Below are 25074 nucleotides of genomic sequence, written 5' to 3'. Positions count from 1 at the left end.
TATTATTGCTTTTTTTTCTTTTTCTTTACTTGTTCAAAATAAAAAAATAATAATTTATGGCATTTAGTGCTTTAATAGGTGCTTATTTTTCTCTATTTACCCTGTTATTCACCTTCAATAAAGTCTCCTGCAATGGGCAGACCCTGCATAGATGTCCAAAAATTACATAAGGCAGGTTGAGGAAATGTTTAATATTTTTGTTAATAAGTGAAATAAACCTATAACAAGTCAGTTAAAACTTGATATTGAAAGCAATTTGGTACAACTGCAAACTGAAAACATGATACCTGACTGAAAATGTTCTCAACAATATCCTTTGGTATTATCATAGGCAAGAGAGTCTTACATATTTTTAGTAACATTTTATACTATAATAGAATTAAGGTCCCCCTTGTGTTGTAGGCCAGCTACCTAGAAGCTGTACAATATCCATGATATAAGTGAAATCACAAAATCAAAACCTGATTATCAAAAACATTTAAACACAAGCTGGGTTTAGAACCGAGTCTGCAATGTTGCATACAACAGAGAGTGAATAATTTCAGTCATGAATCCATGTGAGCAAAATGACTCAGATTTTATTTTGAGATATTGAGAAATTATTACAAAACCGGTAGCACTAAACAGCAAGAAACCAATGGTGAACAACTGATTCAGTAAAAAAATATCGTAGTTATGCCCGTATGTGTACGCCCACCTTGAATCCTTCCCTCCCACAAAACAAGAATATGTCAAATAAATGTAAACATAAAACCATTTTCTTACCAATGCAAAGCGTTAGAAGGAATTGCATTCCATTAAGATTTAAAAAAAGATATCAAAGTATAGTATGCAAGAATATGGCATGCATTTCTAACCTTTCTTTGGGGTACTAACACTTACAGTATATCATAGGCTACACTTTATTTTCAATCCCAATCTTTAAAATGGCTACCGTTAATATGTAAGTCCATTTCCACAAATAATATATTGGTAGTGTTCATTTTCATGATAAATATGATGAACTATAGTATTTCCAAAGCATTTAAACACCGAAGCAAACATCTAAAAGTATGCAAAAGTTAAGAAATGTTATCTCTGAAGGACCTATGTATTTCCCCCCCTGGCAAACACATTATCCAAAGTTATTTTCTAAACAATTAAAATGTTATTTCTGATTTATTTGCAAGAAAAAAACATTCTCTGTGGGACCTTTGCTGAATTTATCTGTTGGATGAGGAGGAGAAGCTGAGATGAGTAGTTGATGTGCAAGAGGGGGATCCTAAGTCCACACTGCTCCTACGGGAACCTCGCCGTGAGCCACTCCTGGAGCCGGTGGTGGATCCTGGGGCAGAGGAGACATTGTAGGGGCTGCTGATCCCTCTGGATGAAATCAATGATGCCTGGAGCATTTTCACCCCGGTGCTTTCCTCCAACATGCAGTTATCCAGGGCCTCCTTGTAAGAGATCTTGAGTTTGCTTTTGGGGCAGGTCAGGTTCTTTGTGTGGTGTGTGATGTCTTGGAGCTTCTGACCAGAACTCCCATCCAGCCAGCCCATTTTGAAAGCCTCGTCTATGCTTCTTCTACAGCCTGTTTCTGGGTCATAAAGCCCCCCAGTTACAAACTGGAACTCCATGAACCTTTGACCTGCCTCATATGGCAGCCACTTCTCCTTCACGGCCTCAGCAGCAGACATCTTCTTCCTGGTTTTTACATCCTCAAAGCCAATGTAGGCTTTCTGGGCAGCCTTGAGCTTATTGAGCATGTCATCATCTATTATGCCCTGTTTGGCGGCCTCTTGGATGCCGAACCTTTGGCCATTTGTGGGATTGATGATACCTCCAGTGCATGCCTGGGCCTCCAGCAGTCTCTGGGCTGTGATGGAATCCACCAGACCACGATCTAAAGCCTCAATGATGGATATCTTCTCTAAAGTGTCTGTGTCAAAGATGGCACCCACAGGTTCCTGCTCCTCCTCTGTTTCAATGGGGGGGGCCAGATTCATAGATATGTTGGATGTGCTCCTATGGGAGCTGTGCGAGTCTCGAGAAGATGAACTGCTGATAGTGCTGCTCTGCCCTGTGACAGTGGTAGTTCTTGTTGTGGTCATCTTGGCAAGAGTAGGTGATAAGCGTCCTGACACAACTGATTTGAATGATGATGTCTCTGACGTTGGACTTGAGTTTTTTTGTGTTGTTAAAGTTGATGAGGATGTGACTGAAGATGAACCTGAAGATGATGATGTTTTGGACATTGATGATGAGATTTTTGTTGCCGATAATGCAGATTGTTTTGAAGTTGATGATAATGATTCATGTGGTATCACTTTCGTGATGATATCTGCAAAATCATCAAGGGTGATCTTACCTGAATGGTATCGTTCTAAATCTGATTTAGCTATCTTTCCCTGCACAACCAGGTCAGTAATATTATACTGTCTTCCACTCTTCTTATCCTTGATTTGTAACATGTTTGTTTGACCGTCTGCATCAGTTGTAGTGATCTCTTCCCACTCACACTCCTGCTCAGACAACTCCAGGAAGGTTTCTTTGTCAATAAACCCTTTGTCATATGCTTCCTTTACTGTCATCTCTTTACCAGTCTCTGGGTCCACAATTATCACTCTCCTCCTTCTGCGAATATGAGTCGACTCTTGTTTTCCCTTGATAGGCAAAATGATGAAGCCAAGTAAAACACCAGTACTTGGATCTGCTTTGCATCTTTCCTTCAAAGCCCCATAGCTGACTTCATGCTCAGAATCTGGGTCAATGTAACACTTGGGACTCTGGCTTAGAGTTTCACGGAGGTTTTCATCCAAAATGTTGCGCTTGATAGCTAAATCTTTGGGGAGGAACACACTGATATTGGGATCTAGAATCCCCCCTGCAGACTCCTGGGCCTGCAGCAGGCGTAGCCCAGTTTTCCTGTCAATTAATCCCTTCTTCATGGCCTCAAACACTGAGAGAGGCTCTGATGAACTAAGATCCTTGTATCCTACAGCGGCAGCCTCTGCTGCCAATAATTTGTCTTGATCCCCAAAGTCCACCACCCCTTTGGCACATGCCTCCTGTACTGTCAGTTTCTTCTCACTTTTAACATCAATGATGTGGCCTGTGGCAGCCTGGGCTTCCAGTAGTAAATATGCACTATCTTGGGACATGAGCTTCTGTTTCTTGGCCTCTGAAAAAGACATTTTCTCTGTAGGTCCAACTTCCACCCCAGCAATTGGTCCAGTCCCCTTCAGAAAGACTATCTTGTCCACAGACACACTTTGAACAGTTTTATCCTTTTTCACTAGCTGGTTTAATGTGGGTTTGTCAAGGACTCCACAATCAAACAACTGCTGTGCTGAGACTTGCTTGCGGACACCATCAAACATCAGTTTGGAAGGGTCTAACCTCTCAATGACTGGCAAAAGAATCAGGCCTGTGTGAGACTCTGCTTTGCATTTCTTCTTTAAAGTCACATAAGTAGCGCCACACTCAGTGTCTGGGTCAAGGTAGCACTCAGGCTTCTTGTTTAGATCATGGCAAAGTTGCTCATCCAAAAGGTTGCGCTTCAAAGCTGTGTCTTTAGGAAGGAACACACTGAGGTGTGGATCTAGAATGCCCCCTGCAGACTCCTGTGCCTGCAGCAGACGCAGCCCAATCTTCCTGTCAATTAATCCTTTCTTCATTGCCTCAAACAGTGAAAGAAGCTTACCTGTGCTAGGCTCCCTGAAGCCTACAGCAGCAGCTTCTGCTGTTAAGAGTCTATCTCGATCTCTGTTGTCTACCACCCCTCTGGCACATGCTTCCTCTACAATCAGCTTTTGATTATTTGTGAGGTCAATGATGTGGCCTGTGGCTGCCTGAGCCTCTAGCAACAAATCTGCACTATCTGGTAGCATGACCATCTGTTTCTTTGCCTCTGATAAAGACATTTTCCCTAAAGGTCCAGCTGCCACACCAGCGATTGAGCCTGTCCCCTTTAAAAATACCTTCTTATCCACTGACACTTCTTGGACAGTTTTTTCCCCCTTCAACAGTTGATTAAATGTTGGTTTGTCCAACACACCACAATCAAGCAGCTGTTGAGCTGTGACATGTTTCCGTACACCATCAAAGACAAGTTTGGAGGGGTCTACTCTTTCAGGGATAGGAAAAAGCAGGAGGCCTGTGTCTAGCTCTACCTTACATCTCTTTATCATTGACATATAAGTTACACCCTCCTCACTTTCTGGGTCTAGGTAGAGCTCAGGCCTCTGATTCAGAGAACGATACATTTCATCATCAATTAGGTTACGTTCCATGGCTGTTTCTTTGGTAAGGAACACACTGAGTACAGGATCCAGGATACCCCCCACAGAGTCCTGCGCTTGTAGTAGACGTAGTGTTGTTTCCCTGTCAACCAGTCCTTTCTTCATGGCCTGAAATACTGAAAGAGGTGTCTTTGTGCCAGGGCCACTGTATCCTATAGCTGCAGCCTCTACTTCCAGCAACCTTTCCTTGTCCCCTTCATCAACCACACCTTGATTACATGCCTCTTTAACTGTCAACTTCTTGTTAGTCTTGGGGTCAATTATATGACCTGTGGCAGCCTGAGCATCGAGTAGCAGGTCAACAATATCTGATGACAGGAGATTCTCTTTCATGGCTTCAGTGAAAGATATTTTGAATAGGGGAGCAGAACCTTTTGGGCCTTGAATTACCACCCCGGCTATAGGGCCTGTACCTTTTAGACTGACTTTTATATCTTTAGCCAAACCAGGGACTGTCTTCTGCCCCTTCACTAGTTGGCTTAATGTTGGTTTATCTAAAACACCACAATCAAGCAACTGTTTGGCTGTGACTTGCTTGCGGACTCCATCAAAAACAAGTTTGGAAGGATCCGAGGTTTCCTCCTTATATTTATTCAGCTCAACTTTAAGGGTTTTTATAAGATTGTTCATCTCTTGCAGGTCTTTTTGCATTGCTGAGAGTTTACTTTTATATGACTCTTCAAGCTCCCGGAGTTGCTTCATTAGCCGCGCTATCTCCTCTTTCAACAAGTCCTTTTCCTTCTCCAGATTCTCCCTGTCTGTTTCATATTGTCTGATCAGGCCTTCCTTACTATCATGCTGTTCCTTCCAGTAAGCCAACTCTTTCTTCAATTTCTCATTCTCCTCCTCTAGACGTTTCTTATTGCGAAGCTCAGACGCTAATAACATATTAATGCGATTGAGTTCTTCCTCTAGACCTTGGGAGCGATCTTTGTCTTTCCCTGATTCTTTCAGTTTCAGCAACATTGCATCTCTCTCCTTCACAATTGCATCATACTTGGACTGAAGAGAATCCAATTTGGCTTTCATCTGCAGAAAATTAGAGGGAAAAAAGCGGAGAAAGAGTCGTGAGACAAATGGTAAGTCAACTCAGAAATACATTGATATTTTGTTTGGTATTTACTGTTGTACAATTAATGACACTGAATAGAATCAGACATTATGCTACAATCAAATATACTGCACTTCCATCCCAGTAAATATAAACAGGTGCCAGTAAATCTTAATGGTAAACTTTAATATCTATCAAGGTTGACAGCACACATACTCGCATATTTGTCCTGATCTCTATTTAAAATTGATGAAACCCCAAGATGGCACAGTGGTAAATGTAAAACAATTTAACAAACAAAAATGCGCTATTGATTATAATTATTGACAAAATAAATAAATAGCAAGTAAGTGTGTGTCCTCAAAAAATTATTTATACATAATTTGCTTTGTTTAGTTAGCAATGTGTTATGCCAACTGCAATGTTCCTTCAGAAATACATGACAAAAAGACAATGTCTAACAAGACTGGGAAGTGAAAGTACATAGAAGAAAATGATCCAGCAGAAAAAAAGTACTAGAAATTTAGAAATTAGAAATTTCAAAATGCAATTGAAATCATATTTCCCAATCATGCAGACAAATGACATTGAAACTACACTGTTTAAAGAAACTAAAACTACAGAATAAGCAGAATGTCTAGTTCAGATTGTAATAGTACTGTCTTCATTCTGCAAATGTGCACAAGTAGAAAATAAATATAATGCCAATTGAAAGGTGCCAAATTAGATAGACTAGTCTGAAATTGCCAGAAGGGAGTTGCCTCAAATACTTTAAGAATGTGTGGATATTTTAAATACAATTATCAGTGCTATTCCATACAAGTTTGCAAAAAGAATTTTCAAGATCATTAAGTCAAGTGATGGTGTTGAGCATTCTGGAATTAAGTAGTAATGCAAAAAAAAAAACACTGCACATTTTTGCACAGTATGGGTAAGGGAGTGGGTTGGGAAGGTCTGCAGGCAGTGAGGCTTAGATTGCTTTTGCATGCAAGTGATTGACATGCAAGTTTATTCAAACACATTCAGATGTATGTGTTCAAATAAGGGTTACCAAGTGGGAGTCGTCTTCAAAGCATCTAGAGGTGTTCGAGCATGCAAACAAACGTGTCTACAGACAGTTATAGCTACTTGATTGATCCAAATAAGGACTCTGATTTGCAAAGTGGAGAGCAGTCCAGTACTAATTGCCAAACTTCCATGTACCTCGGTTGCCTGCCTTTGTATTTTCTCAGTCTCCAGCTTGAGCTTCTCCCTCTCCGAGGAAAGCTCTGAGACCAGCTTCTGGAATTCTAGATTGTTCCTCTCACTGGCCTTCAGCTTCAGCTCCAGTGCAGAAATCTGGGAGGAGAACTCATCATCACAACCCTTTTGCGAATTCATCAGTTGCTCTTTTTCATGTCGTGCTGCCCTTAATTCCTTGTCCAACCTCAGCATCTCTTTGGTCTGGCTTTCTGTCAATTCCTTCAGCCTTTGAAGCTCAGCAGAGTTCTCATTCAGTGCCTTAGTCTTTTCCTCTAGAGTTCTTTGAAGACTTTCATTCCTGAGGTTTGCCTCTTTGACTTTGGCCTGTTCCTGGAGGAGTTTTTGCTGCAGGTCCCTCAGCTCAGTGCTCAGCTGTAAAATGCGCTCATCAGAGCTCTTGTTTTGTCTCAAGCTTTTCTCAAGCTCCTTCTGCAACCTTAGACGCTCTTCTTCTCCTTTCTTATCTGACATGCAGGCTTGCTCTTGGCTCTGGCGTAACATGGAAATGGTTCTCTGGCACTCTGCAAGGGCTATGGTGGTCTTTTCCAGCTCTTTTTCGATCTGCTTACTTCTGGCCAATTCCTCTTGTTTAGCCTTCCTCAGATTCTCCACTTGGCTCTCCAGCCCATCTCTCACATCCTGAAGGTCCTTCATGCGTTCCTGTAACTTGCTCATGTTCTGTTCTATTCTACTTCGCTCCCTGATCTCCCTCTCTAGCTCCAAACGCAACTTCTTAAGCTCCCCCTCACACTCCACCAGCTTTGTCGCAGCTGTTTCCGAACTAGTTAGCTTCGCCTGCAGCTGGGCCAAAGTCTGTTCGAGCACACATTGCCGCTCCTCTATAGTTTTCCGCCTGCGAGTCTCTTCTTCTAGACTGTGTGTGACGTAGGCCAACTCCTCAATTTTCTCCTGTAGTCTCTTCATGGCTTCAGCCAGTTCCTCTCTGTACCGACTGATTTCCTCATCTTTCTGCTTCATGAGTGCATCTAGCTGACTTTCCAATTCTCTCCTCCTGTGCCCTTCCTCTGTGATGACAGCACGCTGTCTGTTTGCTTCTTCATCTGCCCTCTTCTTTTGTTCCTCGAGCTGGTTAATATACATTCTGAGCCTCTTGAGCTCCTCCTCTAAACTTCTTCTCTCTGCCATTAGCTTGTCATTCTGCAGCTGGAGCTCACCTGCATTCTCATTCCCCTGGGATGCCAACTTCAGTGCATTGTCACAGCTGATGCTGATCTGGGATTCGTAGCTGAGCTTAAGTTTATTTATCTCGTCACTGTACTGGCTCCTTACCTTTGACAACTCCATCTGTAGGTCCTTGATTCTTGCTGCTTCATCAGCCAGCTGCCGTCGCAGCTGTTCAATCTCCATGTCCTTATTTGCCACAATCTTCTCCAATTCAACCTTGGACCAGCTCAGTGCCTCCAGCTCCTTCTGCCTCTTACCCAGCACAGACTCGTACTCTGCCTGCTGCTGAGTGTAGCGTTCCTCTGCCAGCCTCCTGTTCCTCTTTTCTTCCTCAAGTAAGTACTTGAGCCTTGCCATCTCATCCTGGAGCTCTGACAGCTGTTTTTGAGCACCCTTGTTGGCGTTGTTGCCCTTATCTAACAACTGCTGCTTGTCCTGAGCAGCAGCCAGGCCCAGTTGGTTTTTGTGAAGGGCATCTTGCAGAGCTTTGTTCTTGGCATTGCGCTCGTTGATGTCTTCTCTCATCTGGCGAAGTTGGTCCTCTAACATGCCAATCTTGGAGTTTCCAAGCTGAAAGCAAGACGGAGCCAAGATTAACGGTTGTTTTAATAATTTTGAGTTAAGTGCATTACAATGTTATTGAGTATAGAAAAAACAACACATGGTGTAATTGATGGATGTCACTGAATTATTGATTTGGAGTTTAACATATTCTTGGAATCACACAATGTCCAAAGCAAATTATTGGTTTCTTTAAACCTGTCTGACTGATTTTCTTGCCCAATTGGGGGCCGCTCAACAATCTGTAAACACAACACTCACATATTATGAATTTACCAACACCAAGTTGATATGGTGTTACGAGACATTTGCCTATTTACATATCCACAGACTTATTTTAGCTCTCTTTTGGTCCCCTTCAACTTCAAACAAACTACACCATCAGTACCTTAAGCTCCTCCATTTTCTTGAGCAGCTCTCCCAGGAAAAGATGGTAGTCACCAGACTGGGTAAGCAACTCCATGTAACGGGTTTGCAGTTGTGTAGCCTGAGAAAAGGACACCAAATTTAAGATTATTTTAGTTAAAAATTATGATTCAGATTGAATTGACCAATTCCCTCCATTAACATACAATAATTAAAGTCAAACATGTTTTAGACACTACTGGGTCACCACATGCCAAAGCTGCTACAGGATTTTAATGAGAGACAACATTGCCAATTGGTTTAATTACCTCCAGATTAAGATCCATCGATGGCGAATTCAGCATTGTCCTTTTGACAGGGATGTTGAGCAAAGTCTCCAAACCAGAGGTGTAAGAGGTAAGGTCTGTTTCATAGTCCTGTAAAACAAAAACAAAATTATAATGAAATGTAATGTAATGACTTCTTTTGATGAGTTCAACTCAACAAAGTTAGTAACAACGTTACAATGTAAGTATGTGTATTTGTATGCCTCCTTACCCTGATGGAATTTACACAGGCCTCATTGTCCTTCAGCACTCTTTCAAGTGTGTCCCTCTTCATTTTGATTTCTGAGTTTAGGTCCTTGAGAACACAAAGATATAAAGATTTCAGATTTCTGATGTCACATGGACATATAAACTCAACACTGTTAATCAATAACAATGGAGTGCTGATAATGATACCTTCTGGTTGTTAAGTTGCTCTTGCAGTGCTGGGATGTTCTCGATCTTGGTGGCCTGCAGGGTGTCTTGTTTCTTCCGTGTGACATCAATCCATTCAGTGATGGACGTGCTGGTTTGCTTGTAGTGCTTCAGCTGAGGCTCATACGACTTCAAATCCATGAGTCTGAGCAAATACAAGTAAATAAACAGTTTGAGTTCTAATGTGGATTGTACTTGGGATAAAAGTTGTCAAATTGAATTGAAGAAACAAATATGGTTATATATATTATATATATATAGCCTATTGTATATATATAACCTTATATATATATCAATGGTAAATGAATCATCATATATTTTCAATTTACACAATATGCAAATTAATTGTCCTAAATAATAATAATCAGTAAAAAAAAAGATGACATAAATTACAAATCAAAAATGTGTTGAAATAGTTTATTTTGCTATGATGGTTATTTCTTCCAGTAGTTTATTATTGGGGTCTCCGGGGACCCCAGTCAGTAAACCTAATTTTTGTTTAAGTAAGATGAGGATTAATGTGAAATACAGAGAAAGACTGAGAGAGTGAGCAAACTTTCACACAAGGCTCTACTCCAATGCAAATTTTTACTTCACATAATTGTTTTCCCTCTTATCTATTCATTGTTGAATTAATCTATAAAATGTCAAGAAATAGTAAAAAAAAAATGCTCACACTTTTTAGAACCATAGTAGATGACAATGTGACACCCTGCCTGGACCCTGTGCTATGGCTGTACATTTAGTAAATGGTTTGACACAAAGATGTGCTGGTCCTCATGTTTGGTGTAATAGTCTATTTAGATTATTGGAAAGCAGGGGTCAAACATGGGAGGGAGAGAGACTTACCTGATGTCAAGCTGGTCTTGGATTCGTTTCCAGCGGTCTGACAGCAGGCCCACCTCCTCTGTGTATTTAGACAGCAGTATGTCACACCTATAGGGTCCACCAACCTGGCTGTCCCATTGTCTCACATTGGCCAGCTCTTTCTCAGTGGAGGCCAGGACATTCTTCTTCTGATCCAGCTCTGCCTTCATAGTCTTGACATCGGAAACACAGAGAAAAACACCAATGCGACAGGATAAGTTTAAAGAATGGGTAATCACGGGATATACTAAAAGCAACACATAGGGGCTCTCAATCTTTCTCACACAAGGTTTTATAATTCAAACTGATGCATGGTCACTGAGCCACACATTCATATGCACTGGTATTCTGTCACAGCTGACGCTTCTCATGCTGGGTATTGTAAAAGAAAAGGCTGGAAGAACTGCAGTATCACAAGTGATTCTTCTTCACTACATGTATAACGTAAAAATATCTTACTTTAAAAAAACTGCAGTGGTTTTGCAAGAATTGTTTAATAAAATACCTCCAGGGTCGACATATACTCCTCCACTTCGTTAGGCAACAAAGAGGTGGTATCTTTCTCTGTCAGCCTCGCCTCATGAACTTTCACTATGTCTTCAGTTTGTGCCACACTCTGCAGCATGTCCCTTATGGCGTGCAGTCTGAATGGAGGAAAAACAACAAGGGCGTTTGGAGAAAATCTTTACAGAATACAGTTATTTTGTAGATGATGTGTGAGATCAATTTGGCAGAGTAACCAAAAGTGTCCCTGGACAAGACCCTGCTCTTGAGCGGTTGCAGGAACCCTGTGTGTTAGCTCGGTGCAATCACCGTGTGCATGAATGAGTGAATGAATGACAAAAACCTTGTGAAGTCCGTTGGAAAAAAACACTATATAAATGTAGCCATATAACATTTAGATAATAGGTTGTGTTCTATGGATTTGATTGTTGTCCTGTAAACATTTCACAGATCCCCCATCATTTACTTTGGATATACAAAATATACCAGAGGTCACGTTAACCAAATATTTTCCATCATTGACTGAATATTTTTTTAACAGTGATGGAAAAATCTTCCATTTTCCATCATTTTGACAGATTAAAAGATGTGGCCACGCCAGTTAATTGAGAGTAATGTCCACACCTGTGTGTACATATTGATAATTTTTTCAAAATTTTCTTTAGTCTCAAGTGCTGGACCTCGTCTATCTGGAACGGATAACAAAACTGATCAAATCTGATCAGAAGGCCAACGAGAAGTTGTCTGTCTGAGGCCAAAACTCAGAACCTGATTGATTTGATTTGATTGCACCAAGTGAGCGCACAGTTCAAATCCCTGCTGAGCAAGGGGCTAGGCTTTAGAGGTTTTCTATAGATTGTTTACACTGTTGCTTTTTCTGTTATTTTTCCCTCATGCGCTTAGAAATTCCTAATTTGCAAGCTGGTTCTAATTATATATATTAAACTGGAAATTAAATTCCATCAAATATGCCTTTCTTTCATTAAAAACATTTGATGTCAATAAAATATTGTGACATGACTTGTATGACGTCAACATGACGGAAAACCACAAAGTCTAGCACAAGCACTGCATTGTGAAGTGCCTTTTTATTCTGATGATACCAGTTTAAGTTTGTGTGTGTATGCTTACCGCTTTAGGTAAGCTGATGAGCAACTTTTCAGACTTTCCAGTCTTTGGTCAATGGCGCCAAGCTCTTTTTCAAGGTGGCTGTTCATTTTTTTATCCTTCCCAGCCTTCAGGTCCTTCAAAATAAGCTGCTTCAATTTTAAGTACTCGCTACTTATCAAGTCGACATCACGCTGGACCGTCTACAGGAGAACATAGATGCAGATACAGTCATTGCAAAGAATATGGTGCATATGTATTTGGAAAAGGATTAGCTTTAAATACAATATGCATGTCTGCTTTGGTTGTGGTTCTTGTGTCTACCTGCAACTGAGGGATCCTAAGGCCACATTCGTGAACCCCTTCGTCTCCGAGGCAGATGTGAACGTGCTGACTCAGTGTGCCCTCAATGGCCAACAGCCTCAGTCTGAGCTCGTACAAGTCAGATAAGCTTTGTGAGGAGAAGGAGGAGGAGGAGGAGGAGGAGGAAGAATTTTGAGAGCTCCCTAAGCCTGGTACCTTTTCACCCTTTATCGGGCCATCACCGCCTTTCCCGCCTTTTCCTTTCTTCTGTGCAGCCTTATCCTTGGCCTCCTGTTCAAGCCGTTCACGTTCTTTAGCTTCTTGTGCAAGCCGTTCACGTTCTTTAGCTTCTTGTGCAAGCCGTTCACGTTCTTTAGCTTCTTGTGCAAGCCTGTTGGCTTCAGCAGCGGCATCATCTAGGAGTTTCTTCTGATCATCTGCTTTCTGTTGATCATCTGTGAGTAGACACAGATTTGCATTTCACAATTTGTGGAGGAAAGCAAGTAGTGATTAAAAAGTAATTTCAAATGTTTTCGTCCCACAAATTGATTCCCGTTTATGCAGAAGCAGGATGTGCTGCATTTTCAAACACCTAAGCAACAGTTTATTTCACGGTAAAACAAGTTAGTGTTATTAAGGGACTGTGAAAGTGGGCAATCACCTATATTTAGCGTTTAAAACAATTCTAAATTTGTGACGAAATCCCCAAAAGCTTCCTTACAATATAAGCTTCTTTTCCATTTAAGAAACTTTCCCCAGGAAAAGGAACCTTTGGAGGAAGTCTGTGTGTTTAAACATCAGGAACCAGGGTCTAAATGTAGTTCCTAGGTAATTGATCTACCCTCAGCAGTAGTACATTCCAAAAGTTCAGGAACTTATGTTGAAAACGCTTTGCATAAACAATCATCTCCTTTCCTGTGAGCATTAAATACATTTTGGATTTTGGATGCAATACAGAATGATGAGCAACAGCACAACTTGAACGTCCTCTATGCTAACGCCCGGGCCACACATCCTATGCCTGCTTCACTTGTGTTTGCCTTTCTTTTTTGGCGCCCATGTTTAAAGATTGGAGCACACAGCGCAAGCATTTTTTGTAATACTTACTGTAAGCATGCACCTGAACTGTCAACTTGTTATAGTCAGCCTGGAACTGTTCTTCAATGTTCCTCTTGTCATCATCAGAAAACATCTGGGAGCTGTGGCAGCTCCCTTTGTAATCTTCAAAGTGAGCCTCAAGGTTTTTGACGATATTGTGGATTTGGTCAGGAGGCATCTGGGCCAGCTGAAACGAAAAAAACACAATTTTTGACTTAGGTCTAAACTTCAGAAACCAAAACTTATACCATAGGCACAAGGCAAGTAAATAATAATTTATGTACCTGTTTAAAAAGTTTCCATTTGGTTGCATCGTTTGCTTTTTAATGTTACAAAAGGTACATGCAGGCGTTGGTTAAGGCAGCACAGCGGTGTAAAACTTATAGGAAAAACAATAGAGAATGTCCTTCCAGTATGTTCAATTAATGTTGTTATAAACTGTCTTTGAAAAGGTTGTTGTAAAAGTAATATAGTAATATTACAGGTAATGTAACTTATAACTTCTTACACCAAATAAAAAGAAAAGTAATTGTATTACTTTTTAAATAGGTTATAGTAAAGAGTAAATCACTACACCCTCTGGAAGAACTTGCCCAACACTACGACAGAGCTAGAGAGTCTATCCATTCATTACCATTCTGATGGTGAGGGTTTCGATACGTATGTGATCCAGTCGAAAGTATTGCCAGGTGATGAGACTCCACATGTTAATGTGCAGCTGATTGATGATCGTCAAGATGGACTCATAGTAATCCTCGTTCCTTTGGAGGACACACATAGGAAACATTTAAGAACCTTCTTGTCTTTTCTTCTCAGCATATTCATTTCCGAGTTATAAAATCATCATTATGTGTCATCGAAACCAAACAGGAAAAACTGCAGCCATTCATCTTACTTGTTGGCCATATTGACGCTGAGTGGATTGATAGGTGGTATGATCAGGCAGACAGAGGGCACCAGCATATCCAGGCCCCCGGGGCCTATCACGTCCCACTTACTGCGCTGATCGTTGTCTCTGAGGATCGCCTCATCGTCCTTAAGGATCACCTTCTGTGAAGCCCCAAAGAAAGATGGATTTCAACACCAAATACATAAACAAACAGAATGAAATCTGGCTCCACAAGACAAGGCTCAGAACACACCTGGATCATAAAGGCTTGTTTTGGAGAAAATAAGGTTGAACAACAAATGCACTTTTGGTAATGTGAATGTATTACCGACCCTGCGTATGCGTAGGAGTCAATACAGTGTAAGAGTGTGGCGTGCTCTAAGAAAGCTGACCTGATCTTGTTTGAAGTCGCACAGGGCTTTGACAAGGATGGGCTCGCTGCTCTTGTTGCTCTTGTCGTCAATGTTTCTGGGTTTAAGTCTCACAATGCTCTTGGACTTATTGACCAGATGTTGAACCTGCCTCTTGTTTTCTATATACTTCGCCTTCTTTGCCTGGAGAGAATCAAAACCAAAATGAAGATCAATTTGTTGTGAATATGAGAAATAAAACAACTATGATGTGAACTAACAATTACAAACTTAGCTTATTGAATCAGGAAACCACACACACACACGCAAATGCACATGATAAAATAAGGAGACAAAATCAATAAATTACAAAGTAAAGACAAAGTTTCAACAATCTACTGACATTGTATGAGACTTAAAAAGTGATGTGTTTTAAAAGTGGCAGCACTTTATTCTCCTTTGCTGTGAGTCAGAGGAGCATGGCCTAAGATGGTATCAATCCTTAAGTAGTGTAAGTAGTAGTAAGTGCTTCAGTATTGTGACACTTTCATGTCCATTGGCCAAAGCCTGGCTGATCTGTTAATGAAGCCGTACCTGAAGTGCATTGAAAAGCCCCTGTAGGTCCTCCAGTGAAGTGTTCTTGTCACACTTGAACATCTGACAAACCTCCTCGTGTTCCTTCTTCAGGATGCCGTTTGTCTCATTGGCCTCATTGAAGAACTATTGAACAACACATAATGTTGCACACAAGTGTGAGATAAATAAAACCGGTGATTTATATTATTCATTATGGGGTTTCCATCAGTGTTATTGAGTAAAGGTAATCCGCTTATCACCTAGTATCAGGTCTAGCCTGTTTACATCAGAAAAATATTATCGTACTTTTTATGAAATATATAAAAGATAATAATAGAAAGAGTCCACATGCTTAATGAGCGCGGCTGCACCAAATGGTAACTTAATTGATCACGAGAGATGAGAGGTGTCAACACATGACAGTGACTGATTGATCCCGTCATAACTCATAAGGCTTCCTTTGCATTGATTAACGCCCCTGCGTGTACAATTTAAATGTGAGGGTTTGGAGAAGCACCATCCATTTCTGTCCTTTGTGATTATGAAAAAACAAGACAACATTTTAATTCAGCACATTGCGACTTCGATTGGAGAATAACAGAGAACCTCCCGAGAGTTTTGAAGTTGGGAAAATGAGGCTTGATCAGTCACAATTACACTGGGATGTGTAAGTTTGTCCATACAACTAACACACATTAAACATGGGCATTATATAATTTGTTTATATAAAAATATTAATCAGAGCAGCTTTTAGTTTTATGGTTCGTCATGTCACCTGTAGGTAAGCTGCGTTCTCCTTTAGATGAGTATCAATGCACTTGGTAATTTTAAGGAGCCAACTCCACTGAGTCTGCAGGGTGTCCTGGTAAGCCTGAAATAAATGCACAAACACAAAAAATGACTCTCACACTTGCATGTAAACACAGAGTATTAGTCTGATGTTTTCTACATAGATACACATGATGGATGGACGGGTCCACACCTCGATCTTGTCTGAAGCCGGATGGTTGTTCTTAAGGAGGTTATCCACCTTGGCCTTGAGAATATTCAGCTCCTTCTCTTTGACCTCTAGGGCGCTCATCAGTTTCTGTTGTAGAAGACGTGGTTTGATAATCACAGGGGACACAGTCAAACATCAGGGTGCAGCTGGAGGAACACTTGATGGCTGCGCTCTAAGTGGATGACTGACTGCAGCTGCCAAATATAATCTATCGCAGATGATTGCGCCCTCATGAGACACAAGATTAACTTATTCAAAAGGCATTAGTGTAATTTAGACTCACAGGATTTGCCAAGAATGTTAATCGACTAGAATGAAGCTCTTAAAACTATGGTGTTTAATTTTTTCATATAAATGAATGTCGGTTGCATTCAAGCCATCACCAAATGGGTTGACAAAAAGTTTAAGATTAAGCCTATCAGCTCCACAGAGCTCTCTCTGTATTTCTCAGTATGGCATTTTTTTGGAGAATATTGGAATAAGAAATAAAAGGATTTTGTAGTATCATGGTATGAAAATGAACCCATCTGTGTACGTTTAACTCACTGAGTAGCTCTCCTGCTTCTGTGGAATGTACTCTGTGAGTTTCGTGTCTCCCCAGTCAAACATCAGCTCCTCCTCCTCCCTTTCGTTCACCCACATGATCTCTTTGGAAATTTCTTCAATGATCTGCTGGAGGTCTTTCAGCTGCTGGGTCCGGCCATTCGACATTTGCTGGAACGAGAGAGTAAGTTTAAAATACGTGAGCAACAAGAAGCAACAAGCTAAATTCAAACATTTTTCTCTTTTTCTTTTTTTTCACCTGTAAACTGTCCCACTCTTGTTCCAGAGCATGAAGATTTCCTTTGCCACCTTGCTTTGCCTGTGGGAAGAGAATCAAACTGATTGGCTAAGAGACTCTCCATGATTTGTTATCTCAAAAATACAGAAAAATTTAAAAACAAACAACCCTTAAATTTCAATCAAGTAATCCTTCATTTATCCCTAAAAATATGGGAAAAAAACACACACGTCTAAGCTAAGGTGTTAGCTCTCTTTATATGCCCACCCGTATGAAAAGATGAAAACTGAACTGAAAACATCTTTATTTTCCTTCACAAGCTACAAGTAAAATGTAAGGTGTGGGTAAATTCCCCTTTAATTTACATAGCGATTTAAACAACTGTAATGTTTTATTGATGCACATAATTAAGGGTTTTTTCATAGGCAATTAAAGGCACCAGTATAGTGCCTGAAAACAATTTGGTAGGTATAAAGGTGTGACTTTCCCCTTAACTGAAACAGTATTTTGCTGCTAATACTACTATAACACTATTAGTTAATGATCCACAAATGGGTTGCGCCTGCTAAGAATTTGCACAACTTAGCCTACAGTATATGCCATGGCTAACACGCCCGCAAAGTTTGGTAGTCCAATTTGCCCCCCTTTTGCGTTAAATTGAGTGTGGATCTTTTTTCCAGTGTTTCTGTGTGTTTCTTGGTGCAAATAAACAAATTCTCATCATTTACATCTTTAGCTCTAGAGATATAGATTGTGCGTCATTCAGAAGAGGTACAGTGTGTGCGCCTCTTTTAGTTATTATGGACACAGATTATTGGGCTTCTTCTTATAAGATTTTTTTTTTTTTTTATCTCATAAAGACACTCCAGTAAAGTGTTGTGAGCCCACCAGGTCGTCCCTGGCTCTGTCCATCTCGGAGGACCTCTGGATGGAGCCGTGGTATTTCTGGTGGCTGGTGATCTGCTGCTCTATGGCTGCAGCATCGTCTCCCCAGTTAGAAGTCTCAATCAGACGCTGAAACAGCAAACAGACACTCTTTAATATTCATTTTAACAATCAACACAGAAATAAACCCAGATGGTATCACTGTGAAGCTCAAAACCAAAGAGTGGTCATTTTGAGACAGATTAACAAAATGACTCCACGTGTCTCAGAAAAGTGGATTTCATATTTTTTTTTTTAACATCTGTCTGGTATTTATTCAATGTGACCAGCAGGTGGTGTTAGAGAAATGAGCAGGATCAGGAATTGTTTTGTGAATTTATGAGCTTCTTGACTGAAAACATTTCAGGAATCTACCAGAAAAAAAAAATAGGCCCGAGGATTAACGACAAAAAAAAAAAATCCTTTAGTGTCTATTTCAGTGTTCTACTCCTCCCATGTGAGAATGTGTGTGTGTGTTCTTATTTTTTCATTCTTCTCCTTTGGATTCCTCATCAAGTTCTTTGCTGTTAAGGTCAGATATAATTGCTGCGATTATTAGGGCTACCATCCAATGTCTCTGATGATGCACAGCAGAGGAATGCTTTCATGTCTAATGTTTAATCACGTATAATAGTGTGCACTATACTGGTTTAATGAGATTCATGACTACTTTGTGTGTGTGTTTCTTTGTGCTGGAAAAAGGGCTGCAAAATTTTTTATTTTTGATGGATCAAGCTGCAATATTCACAATGCATGTTGTAACATGTGTTATCCCTTATAAAAAATTAAAATCGAAAAAAACACGTCACATGATTTTTGCACGGTGGTAATGAATAATTTACTATTGAAAGATAAACAAAATGTCCAAAAAAATATAAAGAAAAAGCTAGGATTGGAACCTCCAGACAGCTCTCTAATAACAAACATATTAATGTGTTATGCTGATTGTTTATTTACATCAGTTGACAAATTAAAGTGTTTCATCAATAAATCAGACTATTAACCTGCAGATGTGAATATACTGCACTGTGAATGTATATACTTTACGGTCAAGAGATCGCACGTAGCACCTTTTATCAATTTCAAGATCACTTTCATTTAGAGGTTACCTTCGGACATTTCCAAAGTGTTTTTATTTGTTGCTCGAAAATGTGCAAAGACATTCGCGAGTACTTGTGTTGTAGGGATGTAGCTGTGGTTGTGTGTGCGCACCTTTTGCTGTGTAATCCACAGTATAGCGTCGTTGAAGCTCCTTCCAGCCTCGTCCCAGCCTCCCGAGCTGCTCCTGCGGACCTTCTTGTGAATTGAGCCCAGACGTTCGTTACACTTCTGAACACTACAGATTAGGGAAGAGACACGGAAGACATTTGAATTTGTGTGTACATCGTTTCAGTTCCAGATGACATTTGTTTTAAAAAAAGGGAAATGAGAGCAGAGAGGTTGCCGTCATGAGGAAATTTTCCTTACTTTCTGAGTACTTGCTCATTGGGAATGCCCATTTGATGGAGTTCATGGGCGCAGGTGATCATCTCTTTATTTTTTTCAATAGCGTACTCCATTAAGACTTCTGATTCACCTGCAACCCCGCACTACGAGGGTTAAAAAAAAGCATTCAGAAAAGTGTGTATACAAAACCACTAAAGTGTGATGGAAATGAATCAATATGGCAAAACGGCAAATTTCTCTATTTGCGAACTGAGATAGAGCCAGCCCCCATGTAATTCAAGCATGCAACGATGGATTTTGCATTTCTGGTAAACTTTGCAGAAAAACAAGTAATTCACAAGAAGAAGTTGCTCTACACTTAACTTAGGAGGGCGTGTGTGAGTGTGTGTGAGTCAGTGTGCTGATTGATCAATGTTTTGACAGCTGCATTTAGCCTCAAGGTTGTTTGCCTCCAAAAACCAAACCAACAGAGAAATAGAGAGATAAACAAAATGCTTTTACTATGATGCTGTCTTGTTCAGTGAAGCTGATGCTTTTCTTTTGAAATAAAAACCTACACCATGAGCTCTGCGGTAAGGTACAGTATATGGTAAACTTGCACTGCTGAAGGAAAACCCCAAATAGTTACTCTTTCGGCTTTCGTCAGGATCTCCTGGATCTCGGTGAACAGGAACTGGGCCTTCTGGTTGGGATGGATGGATACACCACTGCAGGGGGGACAGAGAAAACTCATCACCATTAAACTCATTACTATAATAAATCTCAAAATACATTATTTACTTGTATTAAAGCGGCAACGAGTAACTTTTAAATATCTTTTAAACAGCCTCATGTTTCCTCTCATAATCATAAATTACCTTTAACAGCAAACAAGTCCATCAGTGCAAAGAAAGACGTTTTTATATAGTTTTTATTACTGCATTTGATCTGGTCGTACACCCAGTCCGATTTTCGGTTCACGCGTGCATGCTCTATGGTCACATATCCGCATTGGTCGCAGATTTCAGTGTGGCGCAGGAACGCGATTTGAGAAGCCTATGGCTCCAGGTGAGGGAAGGGGATAGGGAGACCAGATCCCAATTCACCAGATGTGGGACAAAGACTACGTTTGTGCGGGACAAAGTGCCGTTTTCTTTAGCAAAATAAACTCGTGTCACCACCGGTAATGCCAGAGACACGGCTTTCTATATTAAAAAACACTATCTTTAGATCAGCGCGCAGCAGTTAAGTTAGCTACTGTTAAACAAATAGAGTTAAGGCTGCGGCTTCACATTAAAAGCATTTCACTGGCTTCACATAAGCATTTCACTTGACAAACGTGAGTTGGCTTTTATTTTGAAGTAACAGAAAGGAAATGCCGAAGCAGGCAGCACCTTCACAGAGCCAGCTGAGCCCAGCAGCCCCCCGACAGTGCGATACACACACACAGAGACAAACGGAGAGACGCACACTCAAAGACTGCTGTCTCCACACAGCTATCGGATATATAGGCTACCAGATTATAAAACACGCATTTAAAAAGGGGGGCTCACTTTCAATAACAATGCGGGACAACGTCTCAATTTGCGGGACGTGTGAAAAGTAATGGAAATGCGATCTGGTCACCCTAGAAGGGGAGCGGGAGCCTTGTTTGAGACAGTTATTTGTCGTCATAATTGATAACGGGGCTGAACCATCAAAGCAAAAAAAGAAAATGCAATGAAGAAAAGCAAAAAAGGGAGAGTGATAGGCGGGTGGGAGGGCGTTGCCAAGCAACGTATAGGCCTACACAATTTCACGGAGTGAACCTAGACTGCAGTGTTTACTCCTAAATGAATGAGCGGTAGCCTACTAAAGACTCGTTCAGCTCCGTGAGAGGTGACAATGCATCAACTCATTGCAATCAGGTGTGTTTAGCACTTACTGGCATTAGTAGATGCTGTGTCACCACCACTCTCACCGAGCCGAAATGAGTCCACACACGGACACGCACCATATTGCTTCCTGATTATTTGAATCTTGCAGCCCTGCACGAGCAAGCAAACAGCTTCACGACAGCTGGCGTCGTAATAATACTACCGCTTTTGTTCAAAGGTGTCGCCAACGTGCCGACTTACTCGTAGTGCCTTTAATGGCGCCGTTTCCACACCAATATCAAGGTTGCGTTACCAAATTGATTTAGGATATTCTATTCTCAGGTTGAATGTGCTGTCCTGTCATGTATATGAGCTGCAGAATTACACATGTTCGAGGACACACTTCAGCTTGGGGTCAAATACTATATTAAATATTTCCTGGAGGAAGTTTATGTGTCATTTTTATTACATGTTTCTTGCGAGAATCCATTGATATTAACAATTGAATAAAACCCCAGACAACAGGTTTTATACTTTGAAAAGTTATAAACAATGTATCATTAACTATTTTTTATTTATGTTTGCCCCGTTAATCTGAAATGCACGAAAAATAATAAAAGATGGACTTTTTCATTAGTCTTTACTTTAATATCTGCATTAATTCAAAACTGTGTGTGCTTTATTAGTGATCAGGGGATTATGTTGTGGACAGGAAAGTCAGAATTAATTTGATCTGATGACGTAAATGTGATTTACTGTAGTGGGGTGCATTTGGGAGCACATAAGCCAATGTGGGCTGGGCATAGTTAATATTTAATTATCGCCATATGCAGTAGGCCTAGTAGTTACTAGAAACATCGAAAAGGCATCTTCCATTTTCTATGAAACAATTCTTCAATAAATAAACAGTATTGCTTTGCAGCACGGACCTATTAGAGAATGACACCAAGTTGGATACACTCAGCTGTGTACAACTAGAGGGTGTATTTGTAACCTGTTAATACAGAGTTGATGCTTCAGTCGAAGACAGAACAAAGTTAGACTGTCACTGCTGTCTAGATGATACAGGATTTACATATTTAAGAGCCTATACAAATGGATAACAATATGCCATATCAGTTTTCTTACAAGCAGATGTTTTCATTTTTATTTATGGTCTCTTTCATTTAAAATGGAGACACTGAACATATGTCGGTCATCTCGGCCAATCACTCTCTCTGCCCTTTTCTTAAAGTATCACAGTGACATATTTCCACTGTGGGTGAGGCTTTGTGCAGGCACTGACACACATATGTTTCTGGAATAAGTGAGTGTTACGCTGTTGCAACAGAGGGAACTTTAGCAGTTCACTGTGAGCAATAAATCAAACTCAGCGGTTTTTTTTCAGGGAGAGAAGCAGAGAAAGAGAGAAGAGGTTGACTTCTAATTTCAAAAATCTGCACAACACAGCCGCTTTAGGTAGGCTAAGTAATCGCTAAGAATGAACAACAGTTTTACTGTCAATTATGTTAGGAAAGAGGCAGGTAGCGGTGCTACTTTCTAAACCAATTAATGAGAAATTAATAAACAAGGCCAATTCCTGGTAACCTTGTTAGCCTTATGGAGACTATTCTAAATGTTATCTCCGATTTAGAGTTGTGGAATTTTCAAGTAGGCCTATAAGCAATTCCCCATAATAATTGTAATAAGTAATTAATAATGTAAAAGTAATATCACTGGTTGGTAAATTGGGTGTATTGGGTAAATGTTTTGGCATATAGACTTAGCCTGCCTATATGTTTGCTTGAGGTGTGCAGCAACGAAAGTAATACTGGGATAAGACAGGTAGTTATAATTAATATTTAATAGCAAATGGCCTTTTTAGACTGACGTGCATCGTGCCTGCACTGAACGCAACATAATACTCTCCTGGAGACGGACCACAGGTGACAGAAAAGAGTACGACAAAAACTAAATAGTTGTACAGTTAACAAGAAAGTCAATTCATACCCTCCTCCGCCTCCTCCGCCTCCTTTTGACCCTCCCTTGCTCATCGATAAGCCTCCTCTTCCCATCGAAAAGTTTGTATACTCGGTTTCCATCATTCCGCCTTCCATTCCACCTCTCATGCCTCCACCCATCGCAGCCGACAATCCACCTGAAAAGGACTTGGAGACGGTGGTGGAATATCCCTCTCTGGAGTGGTCGAATCCATAACCGCCTGCGTTTATGACATCGCTCCGTGCGTACGGCAGAGTCGTCATGCCAGACGGCATGCCAGTCATCTCGCCTCTGGAACTGGTAAACCGGCTCATGCTCAGGGCCCTGTTGGACCCGTCGTAACTCATTCTGATGGCAGCAGAAGTGGCTCAATGGAAGCCAACGGCGGGGGAAGTCTGCGCGCGGAGTAGAGGCGCAGCAGGCAAGGCAGGTTGTCTCTCTGTCTCCACCTGTCCCTCTGCCCCCTCTGGTGCAGACTGCAACCCGTACAGCAGGAGAGGATCGCTTTTGGCGGCGGGTGACCACACCTCTCTGCTCTGTCTCTCCCCAAAGTTCTGAGCCAAAAAGTGTTTTCTCTCTCTCCCCACCACGCCCCTTCAAACTCAGCTGGAGGCAGAGAGTGTGTTTTTACTCTCGTTTTCCTATCTTTGTGGGGACCACTATGAGTTGCAAACATGTGAGGACATTTGTCAAAATTTTGATACAAAAAAAAGTGGGTGACTTTTGACAGGTTCAGACATATTTGCAGGGTGAAGAAAAAGCCTAAACAGGTTGGAAAGTGGGGAGAAATCCAAAGTAAGAACAGTTTAAATGTTACTTGAATTAATGTTAACCGTATAGATGTGGGTGTGCCACACTATGCACAACCTTTATTTGCCAGTAGGCCTACCTACGCCTGAAATAGATGTATTAGGGTAAGATGTACAATCATATGAAAAAGTTTGGGAACCCCTCTCAGCCGGCATTATAATTGACTCTGCTTTCACAAAAAATATATAAAAGTGGTATGTCTTTAATTTACCAGGAACAGCTAAGTACTGGGATGTTTTCCAAACAAAGATTTTTTGAAAAGCAGTATTTGGTTGTATGAAATAAAAAAAAATGTGAAAAACTGGCTGTGCAAAAATGTGGGTACCCTTGTGGTTTTGTTGATTTTAATGCCTGTAACAGCATGTAAAACTGATGACTTTAAACACAAAGTTGGTTGGATTATGTTGTTAAGCCTTGAACCTCATAGAAATGTCTGTTTAATCATGAGAAAATGTATTTTAGGTGCCTAAATGCAAGTTGCACTTCTCTTTGACTCTCTGCTGAAGTGAGACAGAATGGGATCATCAAAACAGCTCCCAAAAGATCTGAAAAACAAAGATTGTTTATTGTCATGGTTTAGGGGAAGGCTACAAGAAGCTTTCCCAAAGGTTTCAATTGTCAATTTCGACTGTAGGGAACGTTGTCAGGAAATGGAGGGACACAGGCACAGTGGCAGTTAAACCCAGGCATAGCATACCAAGAAAAAAACAGGAGTGGCATAGGTGGAGGATTGTGAGAATGGTTGCACACAACCCACAGATCACCTCCAAAGACCTGCAAGAACATCTGGCTGCAGATTGTGTATCTGTACATCGTTCAACAATTCAGCGCAATTTGCACCAAAACATCTGCTTTTTATAAAGACCAAATAACTTAATTTTTGTCTCATCAGTCCAAAGCATCTTCTTCCAATATGAATCTGGCTTGTCTAAATGAGCTTTTGCATACTCCATGCAACTGTATCTGTGGCGTGGGCGCAGAAAGGGCTTCCTTCTCATCACCCGGCCATACAGATGTTTTGGTGCAAATTGCACTGAATTGTTGAACCATGTTCAGATACACAATCTGCAGCCAGATGTTCTTGCAGGTCTTTGGAGGTGATCTTTGGGTTGTGTGCAACCATTCTCACAATCCGCCGCATATGCCGCTCTTGTACTTTTCTTGGTCTGCTAGACCTGG

At 40.8% G+C, this 25074-nt stretch overlaps 1 protein-coding gene across 2 annotated transcripts; it reads right to left on the bottom strand.

Moving 5' to 3' along the window:
* Positions 1-558: 558 nt before the first annotated feature.
* Positions 559-23592, bottom strand: dspb (desmoplakin b). 2 transcript variants are annotated; one of them, XM_080033070.1, is made up of 24 exons: positions 23095-23592; positions 19899-19977; positions 19292-19413; positions 19037-19160; positions 17789-17914; positions 16922-16981; positions 16666-16833; positions 16102-16206; positions 15895-15990; positions 15138-15263; positions 14586-14747; positions 14200-14354; positions 13939-14065; positions 13314-13491; positions 12228-12661; positions 11928-12106; positions 10798-10936; positions 10275-10465; positions 9408-9570; positions 9223-9306; positions 8994-9101; positions 8708-8806; positions 6535-8328; positions 559-5309 (listed from the first exon to the last, which is right to left on the bottom strand). In XM_080033070.1, the coding sequence occupies exons 1-24, from the start codon at positions 23430-23432 to the stop codon at positions 1203-1205; spliced, it is 9264 nt and encodes a 3087-aa protein (XP_079889196.1). In that variant the 5' UTR covers positions 23433-23592; the 3' UTR covers positions 559-1202. The 2 variants fall into 2 exon arrangements, with proteins under 2 accessions (XP_079889196.1, XP_079889197.1); XM_080033071.1 differs by having other exon boundaries at positions 7864-8328; positions 23095-23590.
* Between the last annotated feature and the right edge of the window lie 1482 nt (positions 23593-25074).

The sequence above is a fragment of the Ammodytes marinus genome (genome assembly GCF_949987685.1).
Source record: "Ammodytes marinus genome assembly, chromosome: 8".
Lineage (NCBI taxonomy): Eukaryota > Metazoa > Chordata > Actinopteri > Uranoscopiformes > Ammodytidae > Ammodytes > Ammodytes marinus.
Note: the sequence above shows the minus strand (reverse complement) of the source record. Positions and strands in the feature narration are given on the sequence as shown.